Here is a 17695-nt window from a genome sequence, read left to right as displayed (position 1 = left end):
AAAGAAAGTGGCAGAATAGAAGGAAACCCTAGAAATAGTCTTTCAGTTTCAGCCTAATTTCCACTTTAAAACTTTAAAAATTAAAAGTGACGTTTGAGATTCATGAAGTGTAACACATGAAGATCTGGTAATAAATTTTTTTTTCTTTAAAAAAATAAAAAATACATATATTTGCCTTTAAAAGAATTTGGCTGTTTTAAAGTAAAAAAAAAATACATATAAATGTTGATTTCTGGAATTCTCAAATACTTGTTAAGCATAGAGAGGGAGAGAAGTCTTTTTTTAAAAAATAAAACAGGAAAACCTTTCATTGGTAAGTTGGAAGAAACTGATGCTATGGTTAGAAGAAACAGCACAAAATGATCTTCCTTCTCAATCCACGAAATGTAATGAAGTACATTTAAAATTCTTGTACAAACCGGGCTTCTCATCCTTTGGCAGTGGGAAAAGTTGCCCTACCCTTGTTTTGAATCTGATCGCGAGAAAGGACAGAGTGTGCCTATCTGGACTGCTCACGTGGCGTGCCTGTGTTCCTTCAGTGTCTCTTTTGAACTTTCAGAACTTGGCTTCAGTAACTTCAAACAAAGCATTACATATTGTTTATAGTAATTTATGGACAAGGAAATCTGATTTCACTTGGTGTTTCTTTATAAGGAGAAGCCATTTACTTTGCCTATTTTTCTTTATTGTATTATTTATATATATATATATATATATATATTTTTTTTTTTTTTTTAAAACAAAAAACAAGAGATGGGGGTCTTACTGTGTTGCCCAGACTGGTCTTGAACTCCTGGGCTCAAGTGATCCTCTCACCTAGGCCTCTCAAATTGCTGGGATTTCAGGCATGAGCCACCGCGTCTGGCCTTACTTTGCCTATTTGTATACTTTCACTAGTTTGCTAACGTTTACTTTCAAGTGAGTTTCTGCTGGTCTGCGTTCCTGCTTGTCTTGTTTGTGAGTTCTTCCACAAGTAGAAAATTTCTGGTATTAAGAACTGCATTCATTGTGGGGAGGCTGAAAAAAAAGGAACTGCAGACCCTGCTTTTCTTTGTAGCTCCTTCCTAGAAGGAAAGCAGTGAGCCTTCGTTAGGGATGCAGGGTGCAGGGAGGATTCTGATGAGAGTTACCTGCAGGGTGACCTGCAGTTCGGATTGTACCTTGCCTGTCACTACTGCTAACTCTCTGCTTCATGCATGGTGATGCCATCATGGAAGACACACTTACCCAGGATTCATTTTCCCAACCACAGCCACGTTAAACCTTCTGTGAAAGTCAAAGCCATAGGATACACCTGTTGCGATCACGGTCTGCAAAGTTGCAAATGGCCCAGGTTAGAAATGTGAGATGCAAGTAAGAGTTTTGCTTTGAAAAAAATAAATTGCCAAAACCCACTTCTGTACCTGTTAAATAAGAACTCCAGCCCCAGCTTTGTTACTTTTTAAGAAATTCGGAGGCAATTCTAACATGCCGCCAGGATTGAGAACCACAGCTTTAATTCAAATGGCTCTACCACGACATTTTGTCAAAGGTCGTGCTCTCTGCACTCTCCTTGTCTCACATGGAAAAAAATTAACTCAAAATCATAAGAGGAAGTTATTAAATTCTGAATGAGAAGAAAACCATGCGAAACATTATGCCCAGAAACTGCAGAGATGACCTGCCCCACTAAAACCTCCTGAGCTACAGATGGTGAAGGATTTACAACATAAAAACAGTAGAGTAACTATGACAAAGTCTGAAAATTATCAATTACCACAATAAATTCGATTGGAATAGGCACTGGAAGTTTGTCTTTGAAGCGCTGATTTATTTCTTTAAAAATGGATACAACCAAAAGGACAATCAGAGCTGTCACCAGGTCTGCAATATTAGTCTTCTCTATTTGTGAGAATACAGAGTATAGTACCTACAATTAGAAAAACAAAAACCACCAAAGCCCTATATTAATGCATAATTTGGATACAACACATCTCCAAACGAATAAAAATAAACATGGAAGCAAAAAGACTGATAGAGACTGATAGCGATTTCCTGTTCTGCTCCTGTTTAATTGTGAATGTGAAACTGTAGAGAGTAGAGATGGAGATATGAGAAGAGTAAATTAGCATAGTGTAGGCGGCACACTAGTTTAAGAATGCTTCTGGCATTTTTGCTGGGAATCTCTTTGGCTAGTGTCACATTTTGTTGGATACTTTTCACGTTTTTACCACTGGTCTCCTGCCATTATTAGGTCTCTTTGGTCATCATTTTTTATTTCACAGCCATCACTACTCTGTCCAGGGAATAACTTCTGATCTTTGATAGTTTTGCTTAGTATGCTCAATTCCTGGCCCTTTTTGGGGGTTTAGATACCCTCACATTTCTTAGTTGACTCTCTATGTCACTTTTGGAAAACAGTTTTCTGGCTAACTGTGCACTATGCATGGTCTTACTTCTTGAAACTAGTTGGGTTCCATATCCACGTGCCCCAAAAAGCTCAAGCGGGCCAAAACTGGATCCCAAATTGCTTCTAGAACACTCCACTTCTGGAATACCTCTGGATGGAAGTGAGAGAGTGTTGGTTCCAATTTGGAGCAAGTTCTATCTCAACTCCCAAAAACTGTTGGGAGTTGTTAAAAATCAAACACATCTACCATCGAGCTAACGTTAACAAAAAAAATTAAGTAACACTTCTCTTATATTTGACTCAAGTATATTTCCAAAAAACAAAATCTATGTTATTAAAAGCTTTACCATTTTGTCCCAAGTTGTAAAACTAAGAACACTATCTGTTCTATTTTGCATCCTCTGGAGGAAGGGAGAACTGCTGCCTTATCTACATATTGGTAAATTGTCTTTTGTTTTCTAAATAGGATGCAAAAAGGACCCAAGAACTTCAATTCTAAAAGAATGAGACCTGCTTTTCAAGAAATAGGAAAACTCGTAACTCAATTAGCAAATTTCTTTCAAAATAAGATTTTTAGAAACATTTTAAAAGTTGGGACAAAATGGTAAAGCTTTAAAAACATACATATGTATGTGTGTGTGTAAATATATATAAAATATATAAATATAAAATATTTTATATATATAAATAAATATAAATATAAATATATATATTTTTTCCTTTTGGAAAATACTTAAGTCAAATGTAAGTGTTACTTAATTTTGTTGTTCACATTAGCTGTATGGTAGATATGGTTGACTTTCAGTATTGCTCTCTTGCTACCTTTTCTTTTCTTTTTTCTTTTTTTTTTTCTTTTTTGAAACTGTGTCTTGCTCTGTTGCCCAGGCTGGAGTGCAGTGGCGCCATCACAGCTCACTGCTGCCTCTAACTCTCGGGCTCAAGCGATCCTCTGCCTCAGTCTCCCAAAAAGGTAGGACTACAGATGTGTACCACCATGCCCAGGTAATTATTTTATTGTTTGTAAAGGTGAGGTTTCACTTTGTTGCATAGGCTGGTCTTGAACTCCAGGGCTCAAGGGATCCTCCTGCCTCAGGCTCCCAAAGTGCTGGGATTACAGGTATGAGCCATCATGCCTGGATTTACTTTTTTTTTTTTTTTAAATATGAATACATTTTACAACCTGTAGGTAAACCCCATGGCAAAGGCATTAAAGGAAAGCTCTCTAAGAATACAGCAGTGAGTTTCATGTATTTCAGTATTTTTTAAGTGAAAGAAATACTTACTTTGAAAATTGAACATGGATCCTCGTGTGATGGGACTGTCAGCTGAAAAATGAATTTGAGTTGGGAAACCAAAACATGAACAGCAGCAGCAGTAGTGAAGCCACTGATGAGGGACTCAGATAGGTATATCACTACAAATCCAATCCGCAGAATCCCCAGAGCCAACTGGAAAGAGAACAAAAACCTTTGTCAGCATAGATTAGGAGTACGCCTCAGCAAACTCAAGGATCCGCAACTGAAATAATATTACACAAAATGTAAAGGCTCAACCTGTATGTATATGCCTTGAGGAAGCAAATGTCCCTGCCTCCAGGGACACCTCCCATCCAGGCTCCTTCCTCTCCTTCCCTTCCACCCCATCCTTCAGGTGGAACGTTACATGGTATTCACATAGGATATAAGTCTAGTTTGCCCCCAAGAAGTAACAGGCTTATTCGCCCACCCTTATTTTTAAGTGTCATAGGAAGACTCATAGGCCTTTTCTAGCAGAATCTTACCTAGCATCAGCCCTCATAAATTTGCTGATGTAATTTTAAGTTATACTTTCTTTTTTTTTTTTTTTTTTTTTTTGAGACGGAGTCTCGCTCTGTCGCCCAGGCTGGAGTGCAGTGGCCAGATCTCAGCTCACTGCAAGCTCCGCCTCCCGGGTTCACGCCATTCTCCTGCCTCAGCCTCCCGAGTAGCTGGGACTACAGGCACTCACCACCTCGCCCAGCTAGTTTTTTGTATTTTTTTTTTTTTAGTAGAGACGGGGTTTCACCGTGTTAGCCAGGATGGTCTCGATCTCCTGACCTCGCGATCCGCCCGTCTCGGCCTCCCAAAGTGCTGGGATTACAGGCTTGAGCCACCGCGCCTGGCCTTAAGTTATACTTTCTAGCTGCTGGAGCATGCATTAGTGAGTGTCTACTGATATTTCCTCAAAGTTGCTCAATTTGCTTAAGAAATACATAACTGCATATTGGACATCAGAGGTAACTGGTTCTAGCTGGGGGAAAAAGATGGTTAATTCCCCCCTAAAGCATCATTGTTTTGCAATAAGGTAAATTGGGTGGATGGATTCTCCTTCCCTTGGATGCTTGACCTGTCTTTCTGCTCATGTCTCCAAACTGCAGCCAGAGCTGTGGCTGCCCAAAGCCCAGCTGGGTTCCATTTCTATACTAGGTTCAGAAATGTATTAGAAATAACTAACCAAATTGTCAATAAGACACATGCTTATGTCCTTGTAGAAACTAACTTTTTCTTTCTTTAAGAAATGGTCTTAACCAATAATATCATTATCCATAAACTTAGGCAACATCTCAAAAAGTCCACGACATTTTCACTATTCAGTAGGGGTGTCAGCATATGGCTTGGGAGTGAGACTCTACCATAATCCTTTTCAGTTTTCCCTAAAATTGACATGAGCAGTTCAAAGCCCCCATCCCTTCCAACTAGATTATAGTTGCTGAAGATTTAAAGAAAAAAATTCTAAAGCCACCAGTATGACGATTTCTTGCATACGGTTGTTTCTTGACTCTATCAATTCCCGATATGCTGTTTCTTGAGTCTATCAATTCCCAGATATATGTTGAAGCATTTCACTTGTCACTATTCGTGCCTCTCCATTCCCCTTCTTCCTTCTGTCTAGACCCATATTCATTCATTTTTATACTGTTGACCCACTCTTCTCCCTCTGGTTGTGATGAGTGACCCTTCTTACAGTATTTCTTATGGGCCACGAGGGAGAGACATAAACTAAAGGGAATACGGGGAGGAGTGGCAGTGGCGAGGAAAAACAGAGAGATGTGTACCAGTCAAGGCAAACAGATTGAGGTGGGCAAGTTACATGAGAAGGTGCTCACCTGGATTACTCCAGAAAGCACTGTGACTGATGCCGCCACCATCACCTTGTAGTCATCTAGTGATGAAGAATTACTCGTTGAGTTGTTGGACGATCCTGTATTTCCAGGTAAATTTTGAGCTAATCTTACAGTTGCTGCTCCCACCATCATACTCAGAATCGGAAACGGACCTAATTAACAGTGGGTGAATCTTGGTCAGTATATGCCTCCCTAAAGCATATTGTCTTTCAACCACAGAATAAGAGCATATAAAATGACTGGCGATGCCAGGTGTGATGGCTCACGCCTGTAATCCCAGCACTTTGGGAGGCCGAGGCGGGTGGATCATCTGAGATTGGGAGTTCAAGACCAGCCTGACCAACATGGAGAAACCCCGTCTCTACTAAAAATACAAAAAATTAGCCGGGCGTGGTGGCGCACACCTGTATTCCCAGCTACTTGAGAGGCTGAGGCAGGAGAATCGCTTGAACCTGGGAGGCAGAGGTTGCAGTGAGTGAGATCACACCATCACACTCCAAGGACCTGGGCAATAAGAGCAAAACTCCATCTCAAAAAATAAAATAAATAAATAAATAAAATGACTGCCATCTGTGACCCTGCCCTCCTTCTCAATCCCTGGTCCTGATTTTCACAAGAGAACATGACTCTTCTCCTGGATTATGTGCAATTTGGAATTGATACAATGTATGGCTAATAAAATTCATAAAGAAAAAACAATGTGAGCATTAATCGGCTCAGTAACTGACTTACCTGCAGATATGTGTTTGGAAGTGCCAAAGAAAAGGTAGATTATGGTTGAGAAAAAGGCTGCATACAACCCATAGCCTGGGGGGATGGTGACCAGCAGAGCAAATGCTAAACCTGTAAACACACAAGCAGCAGAGTCCTTATTTTGTACAAGAGGAATCAAAGACTTTCTCATTTGGTTCTTAGGGTATTTAGGATTGGACCCTAAAAATAAGTTACCTCATTAATTCAAAATATATTAAAGATATAAATGTAAGAACTAAAACTATAAAACTCTTAGAAGAAAGCATAGGTATAAATCTTTATGACCTTGGATTCATCAATGGTTTCTTAGAAATGACATCTATGGCATAAGCCAGCGGTCCCCAACTTTTTGGCACCAGGGACTGGTTTTATGGAAGATAATTTTTCCGCTGACTAGGGAAGGGGAGATGGTTTTGGGATGACTCAAGTGTATTACATTTTTTGTGCACTTTATGTCTATTATTATTATATTGTAATATATAATGAAATAATTATACAATTCACCATAATGTAGAATCAGTGGGAGCCCTGAGCTTGTTTTCCTGCAACTAGATGGTCCTATCTGGGGGTGATGGGAGACTGTGACAGATCATCAGGCATTAGATTCTCATAAGGAGCATGCAACCTAGATCCCTTGCATGCACAGTTCACAATAGGGTTTGCACTCCTGTGAGAATATGATGTTGCTGCTGATCTAACAGGAGGTAGAGCTCAGGAGGTAATGAGAGCAATGAGGAGCGGCTGTAAATACAGTTGAAGCTTCACTTGCTCATGTGCCACTCACCTCCTGCTGTGTGACCTGGTTCCTAACGGGCTACGGACCTGAACCAGTCTGTGGCCCGGGGATTGGGGACCCCTGGCATAAGCAACCAGTGAAAAAACAGATACATTGGACTTAATCACTATTTAAAAATGTGTACTTCAAAGGATACTATGAAGAAAGTTAACCAATAATTCACAGAATGAAAAAGTTATTTGCAAATTGTGTATCTGACAAGGGTCTGGTATCCAGAATATAGAAACAACCCTTGCAACTCCACAACAAAAAGACAAATAACCCAATTTAAAAATGGGTAAAAAATTTGAATAGACCTTTTTCAAAAGATATACAAATTGCCAATAAACACATGAAAAAATATTCAATATTGTTAGTCATTAGAGAAATGCAAATGAAAACCACAATGAGATGCCACTTCATACTTACTGGGATAGCTAAAAGAAAAAAGATGGACAATAACAAGTGCTGATGATATGGAGAAATTTGAACCCTCATACACTGCTAGTGGAAAGGTAAAACGGCATAGCTACTTTAGAAAATAAGTTAGCAATTCCACAAATGATTAAATGTAGAGTTACCATATGATCCAGCAATTACACTCCTAGTGACATACCCAAGAAAATTGAAGCATGTTCACACAAAAATTTGTACACAAATGTCCAAAATAGCATTACTCATAACTCATAATAGCCCCCAAGTGGAAACAACTGAAATGTTCACCAACCAATGAGTAGATTAAAAAATTGTGATATGTCCATACAATAGAATACTTATTTGTCCACAAAATGGAATGGAGTACCAATACATGCTACAATATGGATCAACCTTGAAAACATTACAGTGAGTGAAAGAAACTAGACACAAAGTGCCATGTATGGTATTATTTCTTTCACATGAAATATCCAGAATAGGCAAATCCATAAAGAAAGGGTAGAGGGGGATGTGAAGTTAATGGGTAAGTGATTTTTAGGGGTTGTTGGTGGTGAAAATGTTCCAGAATTGGATAGTGGTGACAGATGCACAACCTAGTGAATATATGAAAAGCCCCTGAGCTGTACACATTCAAAGGATGAATTTTATGGTATATAAATTATACATTTAAAAAATGTACCTTGTAGTACGGACACAATCCCTGTGCTGATACCAGAAACAATATCACTGAGCAACCATTCCTTGAGCCGATATGCTGGCAACCAAGATGCTATGGGGAACAAAGAGAGGACAATTCTCTTGGCCTTTTGTGGGGAACAGCTGAAAACATGGAAAGCCACAGGTCAGTCAATTAATATTGAATTTTAAGTTTAGTACCTAACTGTCGGTGGGAAATTGGTAAAGATGGTAATTTGCTAAAGATTAAACTAGTAATTTCACTCCCAGTAACATTCTTTACCCATAATCAGCTGCCCTCTGGTCACCAACAAAGAATTTTTTAAAATGCTTGCTTTTCTTTAACCATAATAGATCTATTTGTCATCCTCAGCTTGAATCATGTAATATTTCAAATGAGCATTTTCCTCTGTTCCCATCTGTTTGTTGTCTGATTTGGAAAGACTGTGTTGATAAGCCAAGATGGGGTTCATTTTAAACACTACCTTTCCAACTCTGGCAGGGAGTAGGAGGTTTGGAAACCAAAGAGGAAAGGACTGTAGGCTGTGGATTAGAGCCAGAAAGGAGAGTTGGAAAGTTAGAAAATGTAGGTGAAAGTGCTTCAAAAATATATTCCTAATGCCTATACCTTAAAAAAGATCTTACCTAAAACACACTCTGAGATGATCCAGAAGTGTCTTATGATGTCTGTCTCTCTTTTTATGATTTTCCTCAAAAGCATTTGTAGAATACACCGGCCTGGCCACAATATACTGATTCCCAAAGGGTTCAATCATTTTGATTTTTCTGTTGGCTGTGGCAAGTTGAAGACCTTTCGAACTATGTGGTGAACACTTCTTCTTGCCTTTAGCAGGTTAAAAATGCCTGAAACCAAACAGAGCTTGCTTCTTAAATAACTCAGAGATAATGTGATGCAATTTACAGATGAGTGAGCTCCGAACTGAATGTTACCACCTTTTAAGATCAAAAAAGGCAGGATTAAGGGACCTAGATTGTGTTTTGCGACAGCGATAGTTTATTCCAGTGAGCTGGACATGGCTCTTTTAGGTAAGTAAACAAGAAGCTTTTGTTTTATTTTTTAATTTGCCAAAAAGTAACAAAATCGACTCAGTTTATGAATCATTTAGTCAATTTTTTACTTACAAGGCAAGATACTTTATCAACTTTTTTTCCCCAGAAATATTTCCAAAGTTAAGGCATTGAAGTGCTGGGACAGATTAGATTTAAAGTTTATTTATTGCCTCTAACTCCAGTCCAGGCTGTTCCAATTTACCCATCAGAATTTTAAAATTTGATTTTTTTACCTTGTAAAATTTTAAAAAATTGTGAAATTCAAAGGTATTGCCTATTTCAGTTATTTCCTTATTGTTTCTAGGAGTTAGAGTTTTACAATTTATAGTTAAGAAAACTATGAAACAAACTAAATATTATTTGGTTACTTCATTTGTGAGTAATAAGATCTTTTTAAAGGAATGATCCTGGGCAAGTTCCTTAACCTCTCTGAGTCTTCCCTGTATAATGGGGATAAAGATATTCAAGTTTCAGGTGATTGTAAAGAGTAAATAAGGTTTCCGAAGCATCTAGCTTACATATAACACACTATAGGCATTTACTACATGGTAGCTATTATTTTAATTATTAGCATTTTCTACACAAGATGTTTAAGTTTTTTATTCTTATCTCAATCCTGTTTCTATTATACTTAAAAGATCAATTTTACAACATGTTTAAATGCACATTACCAAGTTAGCCTTCACAATTCTTTGAGGCAGTTACTCTTATTATTTTGTTATTATTATTTTATTCTTACAAATGATAAAGTGATCACACACACCCCAAACCCACACTAAAATGGAAATACTTTTTCTTGGGACATACAGCTTATAAAATGGCAGAAACAGTACCTGCATTTTCAGACTTCTTTGCTATCTTTTCTATGTCATACAGCTTCTCTATTGTTTGATATGAACATCATTGAAGAACATTGCAACTAACTGCTAGCATTTTTCCCTCTAATCTTGTTCTGTATTACTACTCATAATGCCCAAGTTTTGTTCCTCAACTTCAATCACTGTGATTAATTGAATTATCTCACACTAGATAGTATATTGTTACACCGTGCCCTCATATACCTTAAGGGATTTTCAGTATGTTTGCAGAGCTCAAGTTTCAACCAGGAATCAGATGCTGGCCTCTACTGCTGGCCCCACTTGACCTCTCTTTGATCACCCATTTTTCTCTCCCACCCCATTTTCTAGTTTCCTCTAAAGTCCTCTGTGCTCACTTCTGACCACAATGTACTGCTTCTGCCTCAAATCTCTGGCTTGACCCCCAGCATTTGAGTTCCTTTGAGCTCAGTTATGACTCCCTTATTATTATTATTATTATTAGAGACAGGATCTCACTGTCACTTGGGGTAGAGTGCAGTGGTGTAATCACAGTTCACTATGGCCTCTTAACGCCTAGACTCAAGCAGTCCTCCTGTCTCCTGAGTAGCTGGGACCTCAGGTGTGGGCCACTATGCCCTGCTAATTTTTAAAATATTTCATTAGAGGCAAGGATCTTTCATATGTTGCCCAGGCTGGCCTCAAACTCCTGGGCTTAAGCAATCCTTCAGCCTCAGCCTCCCAAGTAGCTAACAGGTGCACCACCAGGACCTCAGTTATGACATTTAGATCCTCCTTTGCTATTCTTTCTGGGCCTCTCCTCCCCTGCCACTCCCAAGTGCTTGTTTTCTCTTTTGTTTCCATTCCCTCTTCCATCTCTCCACCCACACTTCAGGGGTCAAATCCCACTAACTAGATAGTACTTCCCATTGTCAGAAGAACTTGCTCACGAAGTGGAGGTGACTTGTGTATTGCTGTGCAGAACATGGATTTTTGTCTTTTTTTTTTTTTTTTTTTTTTTGCTGATTGCCAACAACATGGTTGGAGCATTAATAAATAAGATCGAATCCATGGTCATTCACTTCTGACATCTTGGATTTCTCACAACGCATATGTGGAATATCTTATAAGAACAGCCTTAACCCTTTGAAGGAACAAACCTTAGGATGAAGAAGACTTCAGCACCGTGTATTTGTACTTCTGTCAGATGCTGTTACAGGGGACAGAAAAAAAAAAAGATTCTTCTTTGCTTGCTTTACTCATGCTTTCCTCAAGGAGTTCACAGAAATTTATTAGTTACCTTCCCTAAAAAAGATCTTGAAGGTACTTATATTCTTTTGGCTGTCGTATTTTTTTATTTTTTATTTTAATTTTTTTTGCCGATGACAGTGATGTGAGAAATACAACTTCATTTCTAATCAGCTTCCTTCTCTGAGGATGGCTATGGCTGTCTCTTTAGTGGGCTTTCTTATACCTCCAGCTGGATCAAGAGTCTGAACTCTGGCTGTCCTGCCAGTAAAAGCCTCCTCCTCACACCCAAGCACTGCCTGCAAGAGGACTGCTCAGGGCAGGAATCAGGGGAGCTTAAGAAATCTTTCTGGCCAGGCGTGGTGGCTCACGCCTGTAATCTCAGCACTTTGGGAGGCTGAGGCGGGAGGATCACTTGAGGTCAGGGATTCAAGACCAGCCTGGCCAATACAATGAAACCTTGTCTCTACTAAAAATACAAAAATTAGCCAGGCGCGTTGGCAGGCACCTGTAATCCCAGCTACTCAGGAGGCTGAGACAGGAGAATTGCTCGAACCCGGGAGGCTGGTTGCAGTGAGCTGAGATCATGCCCCTGCACTCCAGCCTGGACGACAGAGCAAGACTCCATCTCAAAAAAAAAAAAAAAAAAAAAGAAAAGAAAAAAAAAAATATTTCCAGACTTTAGAGAGAAATCTTGAGGGCCACATTCCAGCTTTTCTGTTTTCCCCTTGCACCCATCCCTGCTTCCAAAAGGTATGCCTCCAGGTGTAACATACTATGTGGGCCTCTGAACCAATGGTGCCTCTGCTGAAGAGATGTTCCAGATAGTCATAAATTAATGACTTTCTCCATGTCATCGTTTCTGAGATTCTTGAGCATGATCTTTTTTTTTTTTTTGAGACAGAGTCTTCCTCTGTTGCCCAGGCTGGAGTGCAGTGACGCGATCTTGGCTCATCTTTAATTAGGAATTCAAAAGAGATTTTTTTTAACTTTTTTTTCACCCGAACAAGTTATGTTTTTGCCAGAAATTCTTGGAAAACACTTTTTTCTGGTTCCTAGAATCACAATTCCAATTTCAAATATTACGCCCATATTAATGTAAGCCTTTTCATGTTCTGTCTTCATGGATCTCTGGGTCCTTAGGGTGTCAGTGGATTTGGGGATTGAAACTAATTCTCAGGGTCCCTTCCTCTTACTAACTGTAGAATCCCAAGCCTTATTCGTATATATTTCCACGTTTATTTGCTTCCCTATGATTTGCTTTTTATTTATTTTTTTTGCCTTTATTTTATGTATATATATCACACATAGACACACACGTAGACATTCATATACCTACATATCTTGGTGCTGTGGCTTAGTCATACATATTGTTGTTCTCTGCTTTTTTTTTTTTTTTTCTTTTTGAGCAGAAATTTAATACTGGGATTAATTTCTGAAGTTCAGTTTCTTAGTTTAACTATTCCCATGTATTAACAACTTTTTGATGTTTCTAGGGATTGTCATGTATATACCTCCCCACCCCTCCAAGTTCCACCCATTTCCAACCTGCAGCCTGGCCTCCAGTTACAAGAACCTCCACTCTGCCTGCCCTACTCTGCTGAGAAGTGTCTTAAGACCCTGACCTTTTCACTCAGTGTTTATCTATTCTGGGTTTTAGTCTTTCAGAGGTCTGTCCTTTTGCTAGGAAACAGCTAATTTGAACCAAGATGCTGATGAGCAGTGCTAGGATTTGCCTTTAATTAGCGGTCATTTGAAATCAGCAGACAAGCAAGTGTGCAGAACACTTCCAGCCCCTCCGCAGTCACATTAGATGCCTCCACTCTTGGACAAGGCAGCTCCTAGTAGCATCACCCCTCCCTAGCTGTTCAAGCTGAGGAAGGCCTTCATGGAGACATCACTGAAAATCCCATACTGTGCCTGAAATCTGCTGAAAACACGACTCACCTCAGGGATCTCAAAATATCTCTGAGCCAGTCAGTGCAAAACCAGAGGTAAGCCAGCCTTGTTTCGTGAATTAGTCCTTGGACAATGGGAAATACAGCAGTGTCCTGATAACTGTACTTGGGGGAACGGGTGAGAGACAGGAGAACAAGCAGAATAATTGCTCCAGTGAACACCTTCAGAGGGATCTCCATCAGCAGCCAGAGGAATCAGAAATCAAGTGCACAAGAAGCTCCACATTCTGGTTAGTACAAGACTGGATGGAAACACGGAGATGATGGCATCAGAATGGGAGAGAGCCAGAGTGGTGATTGGAGGGAAGGGGTCTCAGCAATGAGGTTGGTTAAGAGAGCTCAGGAGGGGTCAGAGGCTGAAGTGAGCAATAACTGTTACTATTATTTTTCATCAATTCTATTACTACATTGCCCAAGATGCTGAAGAAGGAAGTCAAACGTAATTTAATTAGGAGGTACAACCGAAAAGAGTCAGACTTTGGTAACTAAGCAGACCAGGTTTCAAATCCTTGCCTTGCCATATCTTAACTATGTTTGCTATGAGCCAGTGATTCAAGCCATCAATTTTTCTTTTCTTCTCTTTCTTTCTCTTTTTTTTTTTTTCTTTGAGACAGAGTCTTGCTCTGTAACCCAGGCTGGAGGCTGGAGTGCAGTGGCGCGGTTTCGGCTCACTACAACCTCCGCCTCCCGAGTTCAAGTGATTCTCCAGCTTCAGCCTCCCGAGTAGCTGGGACTACAGGCACCCGTTACCACACCTAGATAATTTTTTGTATTTTTAGTAGAGATGGAGTTTTGCCATGTTGGCCAGGCTGGTCTCGAATTCCTGGCCTCAAGTGATCTGCCTGCCTTGGCCTCCCAAAATGCTGGGATTATAGGTATGAGCACCTGGTCCAAGCCTTCAATTTTCTAATAGCAAAAGGAGACCATTATTTTCCTTCTAGGACTGTTCTCAAAACTGAAAGCAGGGTATACAAAGGGAGACTTCTTAGCCTTATGTTCATAGGTAGCAGTCTCAGGAGTGAGTTTAATATTGACTGTTTAGACTGAATTTACAACTGGTCCACATGACAAAAGTCAGCTGGAACCTGTTGGAAAATGCTAGTGCTGCCAACTTTTCTATGACTTTATGTTTACTCTGAGCTTATCTTTAGAAGTAGCAGTTTTCAATTTTTATCCCAGTTTGTTTTAACATAGTTTTAAAATAATCTATCTATCTGAGCTTCCTAGAATGGCATACAAGGCCCTTCATGTTTTGGCTCTGGTCTATCTCACAAGCTTCTTCACTCCTCCTTAACAATTGCAGCAGGTTCCTAATACACTATAATATTTAACAGTTCCGTGTCTTTGTACACATGACGTCCTTTGTGTTCTTCTTCTCTAATACCTGGTAGATTTCAAATTCATTCTTAAAAATACTCAGCACAGCTGGGTGCAGTGGCTCATGCCTGTAATCTTGGCACGTTGGGAGGCTGAGGTGGGAAGACTGCTTGAGGCCAGGAGTTCAAGACCAGCCTGGCCAATATAAAGAGACCCTGTCTCTAAAAACAAAACAAAACAACTCAGCTGACCATTGATTCATTTCTTCATTCCTTCAACAAACATGTATTAGCCTATTATTTGTCAGGAACTCAGTTCCCAACACAGTTGTAGAAGATAAGAAAATGATGTAAAGCCTTCATGGAATCCCTGGATATAGTGAATCATTTCGTTCTTGTAAGTACCTTGTATATGTGTCTATTCCATGTCATACAGTATGGTCATTATTTGTTTATGTTTCTCTTCCCTTTAAGACTGAGTTTTTCAAGGGCAAGGCCCAAATCTTAACCATTTTTTCCCCTTTTGCATAGGTCCTATGACACAGTAAGTATACAAGAAAGTTTGTTGAAATAAACTGAACTATTAGCAAAAGATATATAAATGATGTAGTCCTAAACACCAAAGTTCACATATACAGGAGACGTGCCCACAATAATTGGTGCAGATAATAAATTGGAAGAAGGGATGTAAATGTGGGTTGGAGTTAGGAAAGGTTTTGTGAAGGAACTCTGAGTCTTGGGTTAGACTTTAAAGAACAGATAGGTTTGGCAAGGGTGATGACAAAGCAGTGGGGAGTAAGCAAATCATGTCAAAGAATAGTGAGAATTCCAAACACTGAAACAGAAGGCTTTGTTGGCCCATAGGCTAAACCATTAGAGAAAAGCTGGGATGCACCATAGCAAGGGGTTTCACACCCAGGAGGCTCACAGAAGGCAAAAGAGAATCCCTGGCCATTTCTATAAGGCGTTGATATTTTCTGAGCACTTTCACTTTTCTTCCTGGAGTGTTACTGTGTGATGGAGGCAGAGAAGATAGGCTGTATTATCGCTAATTTACAGTTGAAGAAATTGAGATGAAAGAAGATAAATGACTTTCTCAACTTTCCAGAGCCAGGATGAGAAGCCACATCTTGTGAATAACTGACTGTCTCCACTACATGTTCTTCTCTGCTACATATTGAATGTCAGGGGGCATAGCCCCTATCCCCAAGAGAGACAAGGCAAAAGAACAAGGTGAGGCACCTTCAAGGTCCTTGCTTTTGAGCACGAAAGCCTCACACTCCTATACTCAATATCCACAATACAAAACATGAGCCTGGTGGCCTGGGGCCCAATCTCCTTGAGGTGACTTGCTTTATTCTCCCCCTTGCTTCTCAACAAAGTGTCACAGAGGCTAGAGGAGGCTCTTTGTTTCTCCTTGGAGAATCAAGACCTTTATTGTAGAGAAGAGCTAGAATGTGTTATTACATATTTATTCTTGTAATTGAAAAATGTTCATTCTCATTTTCTGAATGATTTTGTTTCTTAGTCTAATATGAGCTGTTTAGGAGGTATTAAACATTTGTTCATTTCTTTATATACTTACTTATTCCCTTATCCAGAGGGAGAAGGCAAAGTATGTATTGTGTTACCACATTTTACTTGTTTCTGAAATCAAATTAGTTGCTTCCTAATTTTTCATTAGGAATAATCCTTGGTCAGACGGGGTGGCACGTGCCTGTAATCCCAGCACTTTGGGAGACTGAGGTGGGCGGATCACCTGAGGTCAGGAGTTCGAGATTAGCCTGGCCAACATGGCGAAACCCTGTCTCTACTAAAAATACAAAAAAAAAAAAAAAAAAAAATTCAGCCAGGCACAGTGGAGTGTGCCTGTAGTATCAGCTACTTGGGAGGCTGAGGCAGGAGAATTACTTGAACCTGGGAGGCGGAGGCTGCAGTGAGCAGAGATTGTGCCACTGCACTCCAGCCTGGGTGACAGAGTGAGAATCCGTCTCAGAAAAAGAAAAAAAGGAATGATGTTTATGCAGTAAAATTTCATGACACAATTTTTACAAATGACTTTCTTCAGAAAAGAGAATTATTTAGTCCAATAATTTGATAAATTGTTCCTCACTTGCATATGTAAAGAAAGTTGTATAATCTTTTCCTGACATTTTAAAGAATAAAATAGATTTTACCTTGGTAGAGTTAGTAATGTATGGGATAAGTACCCATATATTACTAAGTATATTATATTATATTATATTATACTACTTGTGGCATAGGGCACTCTGCTACTTTCCAGTAACCATTTTCTCCCCATCTCTCTTCTCTTTCCATTCTCTATCCTTACTCTCGTTGCCTTTTCTTCTCTCCCTGTTTCCCTTAGTCTTGGACTTTCTAGGATATCTAGATAAATTTCTCACTTCTAGAACAGATGTCCCCCCACCCTTTTTTTTTTTTTTTTTTAAGAGACAAGGTGTTGCCATGTTGCCTACGCTAACCTCGAACTCTTGGGCTAAGCTATTCTCCTGCCTTAGCCTCTTGAGTAGCTAGGACTATAGGTACATGCTCCTATGCCTGGCTGGGACCAGATGGCCTTTCTGAATCCTTTCTAGTAGGTGATTCTGTCTCCTGGAGAAACTATTTCCTTAAAGCTTGCTTTTTTTTCCCCCAACCCTCAGAGCAGATAATCTATCTATAAAGTCAGATTTGAGTGGAGAATTAAAGGAATTATCTGAATAATTAAAACAAGAACACTAATATCTTTGAAAAGACTGTTTAAAACTTAATGATGCTTACAACCATTTACTTGTTAAATTAAAGTCTACTTAAATATTTATTCCACATTGCTAGCGCTCCAGACATACATGCATAGCTTATTAGTGGATTCATTCAAAATATTCACACACATGGAATAAACTCAAGAACATAATAACTCCTAAATAGGCTTGATCAGAAAAAATACCATTCTCAAGGAACAGAAAACCAGTTTGAATATAACAATCATAAATTTGGTTCCTACCTGACACCTACTCAGTGAGGAGCTTCAGCAACAGTGATATATTTTCAAGATAAAGTTCTAGTTCTAAGAGGCAGTGTCCATCCACTCAGGTCTACAGGCTCTGCGTGCATCCAT

The 17695-nt window shown here is 39.4% G+C and overlaps 1 protein-coding gene across 3 annotated transcripts in view; it reads right to left on the bottom strand.

Moving 5' to 3' along the window:
* The window catches only part of LOC105475884 (solute carrier family 26 member 3), a 37979-nt gene extending 20284 nt beyond the window's left edge, over window positions 1-17695 (bottom strand). Inside the window, exons 1-8 of one of the 3 annotated variants that reach the window (XM_071094682.1) lie at window positions 17582-17695; window positions 8815-9033; window positions 8174-8313; window positions 6264-6374; window positions 5514-5683; window positions 3673-3837; window positions 1757-1909; window positions 1228-1310 (exon numbers count right to left, since the gene is read on the bottom strand). In XM_071094682.1, coding sequence (XP_070950783.1) covers window positions 1228-1310; window positions 1757-1909; window positions 3673-3837; window positions 5514-5683; window positions 6264-6374; window positions 8174-8313; window positions 8815-8945 — 953 coding nt within the window. In that variant the 5' untranslated portion in view covers window positions 8946-9033; window positions 17582-17695. Of the gene's footprint in view, window positions 1-1227; window positions 1311-1756; window positions 1910-3672; window positions 3838-5513; window positions 5684-6263; window positions 6375-8173; window positions 8314-8814; window positions 9034-11215; window positions 11255-17581 lie in introns of those variants that run through there. The other 2 variants (XM_071094683.1, XM_071094684.1) reach the window with 2 other exon arrangements.

The sequence above is a fragment of the Macaca nemestrina genome, chromosome 4 (assembly GCF_043159975.1).
Source record: "Macaca nemestrina isolate mMacNem1 chromosome 4, mMacNem.hap1, whole genome shotgun sequence".
Classification (NCBI taxonomy): domain Eukaryota; kingdom Metazoa; phylum Chordata; class Mammalia; order Primates; family Cercopithecidae; genus Macaca; species Macaca nemestrina.
The sequence above is the reverse complement of the archived record's forward strand: the minus strand, read 5'-3'. Positions and strand labels throughout refer to the sequence as shown.